This window comes from Curcuma longa, chromosome 8, assembly GCF_044706935.1.
Source record: "Curcuma longa cultivar G26 ecotype Majalengka, Jawa Barat chromosome 8, ITB_CL_G26_1.1, whole genome shotgun sequence".
NCBI classification, from domain to species: domain Eukaryota; kingdom Viridiplantae; phylum Streptophyta; class Magnoliopsida; order Zingiberales; family Zingiberaceae; genus Curcuma; species Curcuma longa.
The window spans coordinates 673430-686637 of record NC_133868.1 but is presented as its reverse complement, the minus strand read 5'-3'; the positions used below and the strand labels follow the sequence as shown (position 1 = coordinate 686637).

Sequence of the window (13208 nt, the reverse complement as noted above, 5' to 3'; positions counted from 1 at the left end):
AGGATGTCATACATCCTTCACCAATCTCCAATGGCATCCTTCACCAATCTCCAATGGATCTCTAACATTCAAACCAAACTAATATGGTTGCGCTAAGTCAACTAATATGACTCAACTTTATTGAGTCACAAGCTCCATGAGCTTAATGACATTTTGCAAAGTATTTACAAATTTTATGGACACATTAATAACACAAGTGAGGTCTAATTTAAATTTTTTACCTAACATATCAAAATTCTTTTATTACTCCCGGAGCTACAATGCAATGACAAAAAATTTTCATAATAACAAACATCTATGAATCAATTTCAAATTACGGTGCACTGCAGATTATTTTTTTTTTAATGGAAAGACAATCCTAAATTGCTGGTTGCAAAGCGACACGCCATTCACGTTTTCTGATTTATCTTAATGACTATTGAAAATTTTTCATAGGATCGAATTGATCACTTTCGAAATTAATCAGGACTTGAATACCTGAGCTATTAAAAAAACTTTTATTAAATCCATTGCATGACATATGATTACACCAACACTTTCAAAAGTACTGAAACTGCTAAAACTACCATAAAATCATTGTATAATACTATACTGCTTACGAGACAACTTTATAATTTTTACATTGGTATAAGGTTATGGAAAAAAGCATTAAGTACTTTTAATTTTTATTGTATTCCTCGACCAAAAATTACATTTATTTTTCTAAATAGAAAGGGAAACTAATGTATCAAGATAAGCTAAATTGAAGAACAAGCACAAGAAAGTTGCAGAGATGACCTAGTCGGAGAAGACACATTGGAAAAGTGAGAAATAAGTAAAGAGAAGGCAGGGCGACCACATTGGTTTGAATGAAGAGGGGTTTTACTCCATGCTTTGCAATTTTTTTCAAAAACAATGTAAAGAAAGGAAACTTTGACGTCTGGTTTACTTATATGGTGAAAGGGAGGTGACGTGTGGGTTTTTGACGAATGGTACTTTCTAGTTTAGTTGTATAAGTAGGATGGAGTATTTAATTAAAATTAAATTTAATTGAATTTAATTAATTAAAATTAAAATTAAAATTAAATTAAATTTTTTAAAATTAATCGAATCGATCAAATTTTTAAATAAAAATTGAACAAATCGAATTGATAAAATATCGATTAATTTGATTTTTGATCGAATTAATCGAAATAATTAAAATTTTTAAATATTATAAAAAATTTATTAATTAATTAAGGATTTATAATTTACTTTTTAAAAAATATATAAATTATTTTTTTATTTTGATTAATTTGATTTATTCAGTTTAATTGAATAACAAATTTTAAAATCAAAATTAAATTGAATTAATTAATTTTTTAAAAAATAATTAAAATAAAAATTTTAAATTTGATTAATTTGATTGATTTATTAGATTTAATTGAATTTTTGTTCATCGCTAAGCGGTGGGATGATGGAGGGCTGCTTTTGGAAATATAATGGGGAAGGGTCCATTTCGGAAATTAAAACTGGAGGACGGTTTTGGCATTTTGCCAATTCGTTTTCTTCGAAGCGAAGGATGCCACGAACGGAAGCGAATGATGATCGGCGACCAGTTGGAAGTCTCAGCAGAAGCTCAGGGAAAAATCACATTTTACTTCCATTTCCATGTGTCTCACTGCCTTCTGTTGCCGACCCAAGAGAAGATCCTCGCCTTCCAACCTCAAATCTTCACCAAATCCGATCGTGAGTAAAACATCTCTGCTTTAATTCATTAATTCACTTTTTTTTTATCATGATTTTCCATCTAGGAGAGGACTGAGGCGTTGGCAAATCCGCAACCTAGCGGTAGCAGCTTTCACGCAAGCGGCTCGCAGGTGTTCATTGTTCGATATTCGCCTTTTATATTTCATATCGCTTCAGACATTTTTTGTTTCTAAATCCTCACACCTCATATAGGAATTAGAAGATTCCCTTCCTTCTGGTTCTGAACAGGTAAGATCCAGCTTTCGTTTTCCTTGTTTTTTTTTTCAGTTCTTTTATTCTTATGTTGTTGAGATAGGACTTAATGGTGATTGGGATTTTACAGATTGAACAATCAATGGTAAGAAAACATGAAATTGTTCTGACATAAGCCTCCTATTTCCCTGGTTAAAGTATGATCAGCACTCATTTATATAAGGAACTTGAATATTTAGATTTGTTACTTTAGATTATACTTTACAAATTCATGAAATAGAAACATTTCAATTTACTTTTACTGCAATTCATCTCTAGTATCATCACGATACTACTTCTGTCCTGCTTTTTTCCTTTTTTTCTGCAAGATGCATTTATCTGAAATTCTTATATGGATCATTCCTCATATAGAATGACATCTGCAAGTTTTTCTAGCAGAAAGTCAGAATGAGTCTATGTTCACTGTCTGGCCAATCATCAAACATCGTTTCAAACCATGACTTCTCAAATGGGCTTGAGTCCTGGCATTCCAATTGTTGCCAGTCTTATGTTGCATCAGAAAATTCTAATTTTGTGAATGGAGTGAAACCTCTATCCGGGAGTAATTATGCTGTTGTCACGCAAAGGACTGAAAATTGGCAAGGTCTTGAGCAAGATATCACTGATAAAGTCACTGTTGGAGTAAAGTATATTGTAACAGTGTTTGTTTCTGTTCATGGAGATTTCCATGGAGCAACTGGAGTTCAAGCAACATTGAGATTAGAGAACTTAGATGCTTCAGTTAGCTATGTGTTTATTGAGAGGTAGTCCGCTTTATACAGTACTAAGGAACTAGTTTTCTGCTTATATATATTTTTTCTCCTGAGAATTATGTAGATTCATATTAGGATGTTTCAGGATCTTGGCCTCTCAAGATTGCTGGAAGAAGTTAGAAGGTTCCTTCTTATTAACAAGCAACCCAAGACGAGTAGTTTTCTACTTGGAAGGGCCTAATCCTGGTGTCGACTTGCTCATAGATTCTGTAGCTATTGCTTGCGAGGTACACCTCTTTCTATATGAAAAACTGCAAATCTAATTGCTTTTTCAGTTTGTGTATTCACTTGTAGTTCTCATTTCTCCAAATGGCCTTTTTCTTTGATGCAACATTCATTTGCTTCAAAAATTTAATGTTTCATCTGCAATCTTGTTTTGGTGGCTTATTCATTTGCTGTACTAAGTATTGAATATTTCATCCAATAGGTACATTTTTTTTGCAGGTTCGGTGTAGCTTGGGAACATGATAATGTTGCTCAGCTATGATTACTTGTTGGTTGGCATATGATTGTGATTTTAATGTTGTTTTAATTTTTCCTCTTTACTCCACTATCTTGAATAAAAGAAACTAAATTTATCCAATCCATCAATATTGGAATTTTTTTACGTTGTACCCGTTGGGGTGTCAAACATGATTAAGAATGTAGCTAAATAGGATAATTGTGAGTTAACTAGGTGCCACTATGATTTATGATCCGACTCTTTTTAGGAAGTATATTTTCAGCACTGTATCATCTCTGCATTTTGTTGAACATGCAATCATCAATTGCCCCTCATTAAAAATAATCCTATTGAAAGTGGTTTGAAATTATCCTTATCTCAATAATCGATAGCAATAAGCTTTAGTGTCTACTCCATTTGTGTAGATTAAGCTTAATAAAATAATTGTATGTCTATCCTTAACTAGTAAATAGATCGGTTTTGCTTATAGTGAAAGAAAGATTTTAGGAAAAATTCCAAGCAACTTTCTAATCTATGGAATACCATTGCTTCTAGGTTTCTATCCCTACAATACCCATTAAACTAATCTACATTAGCATTTTTGTATCTATAACTTCTACCTAAGATATGTCCTGGATTTTGGTTTTATCTGTAATAGTCAAGAGGAGTCAATTTTCTGATTATATATGAAAGTTTCTCTTGCTTCAATCTAGACGGACACCAACCTATTCCACTAGGACGTGTGATGATTGATCAATCCACTTCTAATGCTATCATTGTTGAATGACTATTGCCCTTCTTGTTGGAATTCATGACATTAGCTATAGGTGACATTGACAAAAGTGTAATATTATTCCAACAAATGGAGAGGCAAGATATTGTACTAAATTGAAATAACACAACAATGCTTTGATACCAAATTGATACAGTATAAGAATGCTCTGATTCAAATTTGGTACAAGATGAACTTGACTCCGATACCAAATTGATGAAGCACAATAACACCCAGATATTAAATTGATGCAACATGAGGACACTTTAATACCAACACTCCAACACTAAATTGAACCCTTAAATCATGCAAAAAATTGAGACAAAATTGATGAAAGAGATAAACTATCTCACAAAGACATAAAGAACCTCACACATAGGAAAAAACCTTACATAATGGAAGAAAAAATTTATTAACTAAAAACTGAGTAATACATAGGGACATGATAGGTTTATTGACTCAATGCCAATTAATTTAGAATAAAAATATCATTAATTGGGAAACACAATGATCCCAATAAACTTCTCTAAATTAAAGGATATTTTTATTGAACTAAAAGATACCAAGACTTTTGACTCCTAAAATTACAATGCTTCTTTTCCAAAGACTTGGAAAATAAACTCTTAAAATCTTAAAACTTATCAAAAACTATTTTCCTAATCTATTTTATTAGGTCATCTAATACATCGTTCTTCAATGCAGAATGATCTATGATCTAAGGTCATTAATGGAAGTTTCAAATATTGCTAACATTTGAATTTTTAAGTTCAACCTCCCCACTATTTGTGCACAATAAAGGTAGCGTTGAGGGAACCTAACTTTCCCACTAGCCTAAATTGCTTCTAGTATAATTGCCTCTAAAGAGGTGTTGCTACATTTAGTCATACAAACTATAAACCTGCCACCAAGTCAAATCAAATGAAATCTTGCCAATAGAGGTGTTGTAGCACCACTGTTGGAGATGAGGTCACTAGGAATTTCAATATCTTAATAACCGGAAGAATATTGAACAATAGAGAAAGTCAAACGCTTTTTCATAGAGAATGAGGCAATCACCCTATCCACTAAACCCATGCAGATCCTTGGTGTTTTGAGAAATGTGCAGTGTAAGAATTGCCTTCTTAACATACCTTTACCTTCCACAACACTAGTAAGGTTCTGTAGCACCACTACTGTTACACCACCACAGACTCAAATCAATTATAATCTTTTGGCAAGGAGGAACTTCTCAAGTACCACTAACATTTAAGGTGTGGAAATTCTTGTGAAATAGATGCATTAAATGTTTTAGAGAGGATCACTTGGTCAATGCTTGTCATATTGAATGACATTGTTGGCATTATTGGAGACAAGGTCACTAGGGAGTTCAATTCCCTAACAGATATTAAACAATAGAGGAGGCCGATCACTCGTATGGAGAATGAGGGGACCACCCTATCCACCAGACCCATGAAGATCCTTGGTACCTTGAGAAGTGTCCGCTTTAATAATTGCCTCCTTAACATACTTTCACCTTCAGCATCAACACTTAGGTTATGTTAGAGAAATACTCAAGGATGAGCCAATCTGGCTATGCTTGAGCAACAAGTAAGCATTGGTGATACTTGGTACTAGGACTAGCTTGCTCAGGCTGATTTGGGGTTCATCGTCCTCTTTCCATCTGAAGAACTTCTCATATGGATTTTTGGCAATACCATTCTTATTATGTTTGGCAAGTTGATGATTGCATGCCACCTTTGGCATCCTAACATTGATAGAGTTGAAGAGAGAGCCTTATGATGTTGGCTTGAATTGTGATTCAAAACCTCCTGCCATTTCCCAAGATGGACAACCTCCACATTACCAATGTGTCACTACCTGATTCATATTGATGTGGTTAGTGCAATGGACTTGTAATATTTCACCACTTAGCTGGGAAGAAGTTGGTTTAGTTTGTCCCAAAGAGCATGCTAATCTATACTCTGTTTGGCGTTGCTCTAGCTTAAGAGCTAGCCTTGCAAAGACCCCCTCCATGCTAAGATTGGCAAGCCTAGGGATTCATCCGTTGCTCATTAAAATAATAACTCTTATAATTGAAGAGACCAACCGATATCTATCCTTGTGCCTCCTACATAGCCTCGTGCTTTGCTCCTAGATGTCAACAATACTTAATGAGCAACTGTTCACCATAGTGAAGCTAGTAGTTGTGCAGCCAGTCACTACCGCTGTGTTCATGCCCTCCTCCCTAACAAATTTTAAGTGTACCTTGTATATTTCACCAACTACTGCACAACCAACAAAGATTGATCTAGTTCCTTGCTCTACTTTAAACCACCTCTTATTCTTACCTCTCCCCTGTACTATAATACCAATAACATTCCCATGTCTCCCATCAGCCCCACACTGCCGACAATATTGAAGACCTGCTCCAAACTACTACTAGGTCTAAGGCTTATTGTAGATCGCCGTTGTCTATTCTAGAGCAACCTGACGATTCTGACCTTACTTCTTATTCATTAACATTTGCCTCAGATTGAGCCCATGATGTATTCCCAATCACATCTCTCCTCTAGGCTCGTTAGAAGCATTGATCATGGATGGAGCAGAACCCCAGCTTCACCACTCAAGTGTTGTGACACAGTGCTCACTTAGAGAAAGATTCCAATTGTTCTCTATCTAGTGTAGAGTAGATGAGAGATTCTTCCAAAATCTTAGAAGGAATTTCCAAGCAGTAGGCAGTATACCCATTAAATAGCACTAGTACCATAAAAGAGAAATACTTGATCAAGATATTTTTATTAATCAAGATGCATTTCTCTGAAATATTTATATGGATCTATGAAATGACATCTGCAAGTTCTTTTCTAGCAGAAAGTTGGAATGACTGGTTCCCTGGCTGGCCAATCAACGAACATTGTATCCAACCATGACTTCTCAAATGGGCTTGAGTCATGGCATCCCAATTGTTGCCAGGCTTATGTCACATCAGGAAATTCTAATTTTTTGAATGGAGTGAAACCTCTATCTGGGGATAATTATGCTGTTGTGATGCGGAGAAGTGAGAATTGGCAAGGTCTGGAGCAAGATATCACTGATAAGGTTACAGTTGGTTTAAAGTATAATGTAACAGTGTTTATTGCTGTTCATGGAGATTTCCATGGAACAACAGGAGTTCAAGCAACATTGAGATTAGAGAAAGATTCTTCGTTTAGCTATGTGTTTATTGAGAGGTAGTCCATTTTATACAGGCCAAAGGAACTAGGCTTTTGTTAATATATATCCTATTTCTCCTAACAATTATGAGATCCATTGGGCTGTTTCAGGATCTTGGTCTCTCAAGATTGCTGGAAGAAATTGGAAGGTTCTTTCTCACTAACAAGCAAGCCAAGAAGAGTAATTTTCTACTTGGAAGGGCCTGATCCTGGCATTGACATTCTCATAGATTCTGTGACTATTGTTTGTGAGGTAATTTTTCTTCTTCTTTTCTACATGGAAAAACTGAAATATAATTATCATTTTAGTTTGTTTCACTTTGAGTTTTCTTTTACCAAATGATCTTTTTCTTTGATCAAATATAAACTAAGTCAAAGAGTATTGAAAGAGTAAAATCTATCAAAATTCATCTTAGGACACTTTGATATTTGAAGCACTTAGGACACTTTGATATTTGAAGCATGCATAGTGTCATCACAACATAGTGCCAAAATTGTACTCTTCCAGCTAGCCACCAAAACTTTGCTTTGGAATGATATTTAACCTTAGTTGAAATTTAGTTGAGATGCTTAATAAATTGAGTAAAATTCTAATTAAAATGATTTTTTATTTTCTATAGACTTAAATTTTAAAGAAAACAAACCAACAAAAAAAAGTTCATCTGAAATTGAATGCTTCTAAGCTTTCTGGTGCCAGCATGGCACCACACCTAAATTGTGGAATGGAGATCAATACTCTACGAAATGAGATTTTAAACTTTGATCCTCTTGCTCGAATTAAATTCAAATGAAATCAAATAAATTTTGTAAGAATAATTAAATGCTAATTAATTGGGGAAATAAACTGGACAAATCAATTATAATCTAGTATTTATACAAATGGTTGCCTATCATTATTTTTTGATTCAAAAATGTCTTTCCTTGATTAGTTCTCCATATAATGACAGGAAGTCATTACCTATAGGGTTTCAAGTAATGATGGAGATACTTCAAGTAATGATGAACATATAGTACATAATCCACAGTTTGAAGATGGATTAAATAATTGGTCAGGAAGAGGATGCAAGATTACCTTATGCAGTTCTCTTTGCAATGGAAAAATACTTCCTGTCAAAGGGAAGTTTTTTGTTGCTGCTACTGAGAGAAGCCATAACTGGAATGGGATTGAGCAAGAGATAACTGGAAGATTTGTCAGAAAGCGCACATATGAAGTTACAGCTCTAGTTCAGATATTTGGGCATACTAATAATGCTGATGTTCGATTGACTTTATGGGTTCAGTCTCCAAATGGTCGGGAACAGTACATTGGCATCGCCAAGTAAGATTTCTCTCACCTCTGTATTTTGTTATTCTTTGGCACATTCACACTACGATAAATTTGAATGATTTACTTTTAAAGAAAGAGCCTAAGTGATTACATCTTCCTAAGCATAAATATTACTTGAAAAGAACTCAGGCATCAGACAAGGAGTGGGTGCAATTGCAGGGGAAGTTTCTTTTGAATGGTGTTGCTTCAAAAGCCATTCTATTTATAGAAGGGCCAAATCCAGGTATTGATATACTTGTCGATAGTATAGTTGTGAGGCGACCAATAAAAGCTGGAAGTTCAGTTCCACCAATTACTGAGGTTGGTATAACTCTTCATAAACAATGATGTTTTCAGGAATTTAATTATAAATTCATATTAAATTTGTGAATGCAGAGGTTTCTGCTTATCATTTATTATTTGATGATGTTGTGTTGCTAGTACTCGCCTTATGGAATTTTAGGTCAATTAAAAGTCCTTGTTTTCATTTTTAGTTGTTTTAGCCCATTGTCTATAAGGAGTTAGTTATTGTACGAGGAAATTTGCAGCAACAATGAGCTAATTATAGCTGTTGATAAGTATTCTATGAGGAAAGTTGCAGCAACAATGAGATAACTACAGCTGTTAGGGACATAGTTGTAAATAGTTAATATATATAAGTTAAGGGGCTTCTTGGAGAAAAAAATCCAAATAATTTCTCCATTTTAACATGATTCAAGCACCAAACTGTCAACCCTCTCATGCATTGTCCCTTCGGCATCTCCTTCTTGCAGTGTTTAACTGATGCATCCATGATTTGAATTTCTTACCTTCATTATCCTAGTCTTCATGAGCAAATCATATTGGACATTTCTTTCTTTGTAAGCTGCAGTAGTTGGTGGAGGCACAAAGGTGTTGGTCATTGGTTCCCACCTACTTTCCCTCTCCCTTTCTCTCTGATCCATGCCCTTTTGTGTACTGCCTCATTTTGATCACCTCAATCACTTTTTGTCGTGTTAATTTTTATTTCTGCTACATATATTTTGTAGAACACTAACAATCTAGGATGGAAGTGATATTCACCCCTCTACCACACAAGCACCTAATCCAACACCGAAGCCTTATCTCCTCCCTCGCTCACCAACAACACTAGTACCTACGTGCTTTAATGAGTGTTTGAGTTTCATTGATGATGTAGAGGACATTTAACTTTACGAGTCTCCCACAAAGGTACATCAAAATTTATTTCATTTGTTTTGTTCATATATGGTTTGATTGGGAAATCTTGCAAAAATTAAAAATAAGTGCTTCAACCATGCCGGTGTTGTCTTCCGTTGCAACGATCCTAACAATATATTTACCAACTTGAGGGGGAGTATTGGAGGATTAGCAGTGATCTTTTGGAGGATTGGTAGAAGATTCCTAAGTTTTTTAAATTCTCCCATGATTATATTCACCAACTCCTTTTCTCTAATTTAGGGATTCTCTTTATTTTTTTATTTTTTTATTTTTAGAACATTTTGTGTTTATTCCTTTTAGCATGATGGAATATATAGACCAACTCCTTCTCAAGTTTTCCCCTCTTGTTCTCAATATTTAAATAGGATTGTCAAACCAAAGAAAAGCGGCCGCATGATATACATCTTATTTTTTAAGAAACGGTTAATCCTCTGTGGACTATCTAAACACCTTCGGACATTTTGATTTACACCTAATCATCCCGGATTCACAATTCCTTGGAGATGTTTGCTTAAGATGTTAAAGTATAAGTCTCCATGACTAAGATGTCTTAAAAATCATAAGTTAAAAGAAACTTACACTTAAGCCACACTGAGATTTTTATTAATATATCTCTATATGCATAGAACCATATGAAGTCTCATAGAAGGTCACTCAAATGAACTACTTACCTTTTACTAGCATCCATACTTAACTTTCAACATCCAATGTCTCTAGCCAACGAGGAACAATTGCTTGGTAAACCAAAGAATTTAAAATGTGTTATTCTCAATAGAATCAATAACGTCCATGCTCATCAATTTATCGACTAGAGATAATTTTAATACATTCATAATTGCACATGTAGAGTTCCTTTCTAATTGTGATCCAATCACAAATTCTCTAATGCTATGAATCATATTATGGACATTCAGAAAATGAGTTTAAGATTCAATCAAACACATAGAAATGTACACTCAAATAGTGAATTTCTATTATCCAATAAATAGTACAACCATAAGATAATTATCTTATAACACCTCTCAAATATAATAGTTTCTCCCATGTCTTTCATGGAGAATTGTTTGGACAATTATAGTTTGACTGATTATAAAATAGGCATATTATTTCGTATCAGTAATATGTCATCAACATATAATACTAGGAACACAATCACACTCTCACTAACCTTCTTATACACATAAGGTTCGTCAAGATTTTGTGAGAAATTAAACTTTTTGATTGCCTGATCAAAATAGATATTCCAATTCTTGGATGCTTGCTTCAATCCATAAATGGATTATTGAAGCTTACATATTTTATTTTTGTCAATAGATGTGAAACCTTCAAACTATATCATATAGACATCTTCAAACAGATTCCTATTAAGAAAAATTATTTTCACATACATCTATCATTCATCTTAATCATAATGAGTTATTATGGTTAGGAGTATTTGAATGAATTTAAGCATAACTATTAGTGAAAAGGTTTTATCATAGTCAATATTTTATTTTTGATGATAGTCTTTCACCATTAATCTAGATTTAAAGGTAATCACATTACCGTCCATGTCAGTTTTTTTGTTGAAAATCCACTTGCACCCAATAGGCTTAATGCCTTTAGGTGGGTCCACCAAGTTCCAAACTTGGTTTTCATATATGGAATCAATTTTCGACTTCATGATTGTTAACCATTTATCCTTTTCTAAACTTTTTAGAACTTCTTCATAATCAGTAGGTTCCTCATCCTCAGTGAGTAACACATCATTCGATTCACTTATGAGAAATTTATATCTCTCAAGAATATTGTGTGTCCTACTGGATCTACGAAGAGGCGGTGTCTCCATAGGTTCAGCCGATGACTCATTACTATAAGTAATCGATTGTAGTTCTTGACTAGGTGTCTCATCAATGTCTATTAGAGTCTCTTGAACTTCAATAAGTTCAACTTTACTCTCATTGTTTTCCTACAAGAGGAACTCTTTTTCTAGTAATATAGCATGCCTTGAAACAATTACTTTTTATTTCATGGATCATAGAACTGGTAACTCCTTATTTCCTTAGGATATCCAATAAATAAACACTTATCAAACTTAGCTTCCAGCTTATCTAATACAATCCTCTTCAAAATTCATTGCAAAATTCGTCGTCGATCGGCGACAAAAATGATTTTCGTCGTCGATCAACGACGAAAATGATTCGTCACCAATCGGCGACGAAAATGATTCGTCGCCAATCGAAGACGAAAATGATTCGTCGCCAATCGACGACGAAATTTTTTTCATCGCTGATTGCGATAAATTTGGCAATGAAAATGATTTTTCATCGCAAAATTTGGTGACAAAATTAATTTGTTCATCGCAAAGTTTGGCGAGACTTCATAGCAACGAATTTAGATTCGTCGCAAATTTTATCGCAAACGATTTTCCGACGATTTTTATTTTTAAATTCGTTGTAAAATTCATGGCCAAATCAAGGTTTTTTTTGTAGTGGACAATCCCATATATACAAGTAAGATAAGTGAGGTTTCTTACTATTCTATATCTCATATGCATAGTAGATACTACTTTAGTCAAGACTTTGTTTAGCAAGTAAACAGTTGTCTCAAGTGTGTAACCTCAAAAGGATCTAGGAAGACTTACATGATTCATCATTGACCTTACTATATCCAATAAGGTTTGGTTTCTCCTCTTGGATATTCTATTATGTTGAGGTGTATACGACGGAGTCCATTACAGATGTACTCTCTTGCATTCGTGAGCGAAAGAGGAGCTTAGAGACCTCTAACAGTTCAGATATCGTCTGCTCATCAAACAACTCACGAAGATAAAACACAATAGTATAATCATCCATTTGCTCATGTTGTTTCTACAGTTAGGGTGATAATAAGGCTAGTATGATGCAACTAGCCAATTCAGAATTAGTTAAATGTTTTTAATGAATCAACCTTTGGTCATCAGTTGCATCATCTACAAGAGGTCTTGGAAGAAGATCTTCAGTCTAGGAAGTTAAGGCCAGTTAACTTATTGGTGTCCAAAATCATGCACAAATTCAAAAAAAAATAATTTTTATGGATAAAAATTTTTCGTCGCAAATCCGCAACGAAATTTATGACGAATAATATTTTCATCACAAATTTACAATGAAATTTGCGATGAAATAATATTTATTAGAAATTTTGTAACATATAAAATTCGTCAAAAATGTCGTTGCCAAATAATTTTTTATCGCAAAATTTATCGTAAATTTGTGATGAAAAAATATTTCATTGCCAATTTGCAATGAAACACAGATTCGTCGCTAAATTGGCAATGAATCACATTTTCATCGCCAAAATTTGGTGAAGAATCCCTTTTTATCGCCAATTTGGCAATGAATATGTGTTTCATCGCCAATTTGGCAATGAATCCAATGTTCGTCATCAAACTTTGGTGACGAATACCGTGTTTGCTGTCAAATTTTAGCGATGAATCTGTGTTTCATCGCCAATTTGGCAACGAAACTTAAAATTCATCGTCAAATTAGCGACGTAAAACTTTCATCGCCAAAAAAATCACATAAACCCT

At 34.0% G+C, this 13208-nt stretch overlaps 1 protein-coding gene across 2 annotated transcripts; it reads left to right on the top strand.

The window, feature by feature from the left end:
• Positions 1-1557: 1557 nt before the first annotated feature.
• On the top strand, positions 1558-9349 carry LOC141832964 (endo-1,4-beta-xylanase 2-like). Of its 2 annotated transcripts, none has more exons than XM_074720332.1 (9): positions 1558-1707; positions 1773-1838; positions 1921-1956; positions 2359-2723; positions 2818-2959; positions 6797-7155; positions 7249-7390; positions 8085-8455; positions 8587-9349. In XM_074720332.1, the coding sequence occupies exons 1-9, from the start codon at positions 1630-1632 to the stop codon at positions 8789-8791; spliced, it is 1764 nt and encodes a 587-aa protein (XP_074576433.1). In that variant the 5' UTR covers positions 1558-1629; the 3' UTR covers positions 8792-9349. The 2 variants fall into 2 exon arrangements, with proteins under 2 accessions (XP_074576433.1, XP_074576432.1); XM_074720331.1 differs by having other exon boundaries at positions 2356-2723.
• Positions 9350-13208: the final 3859 nt, after the last annotated feature.

Bases quoted from the DNA above. Each gene is read 5' to 3' on its own strand.
- LOC141832964 (XM_074720331.1), top strand. From the start codon at position 1,630: ATGTGTCTCACTGCCTTCTGTTGCCGACCCAAGAGAAGATCCTCGCCT. The intron at 1,708-1,772 runs GTGAGTAAAACA...TTTTCCATCTAG, and splicing joins AATCTTCACCAAATCCGATC to GAGAGGACTGAGGCGTTGGC. The intron at 2,724-2,817 runs GTAGTCCGCTTT...AGGATGTTTCAG, and splicing joins AGCTATGTGTTTATTGAGAG to GATCTTGGCCTCTCAAGATT.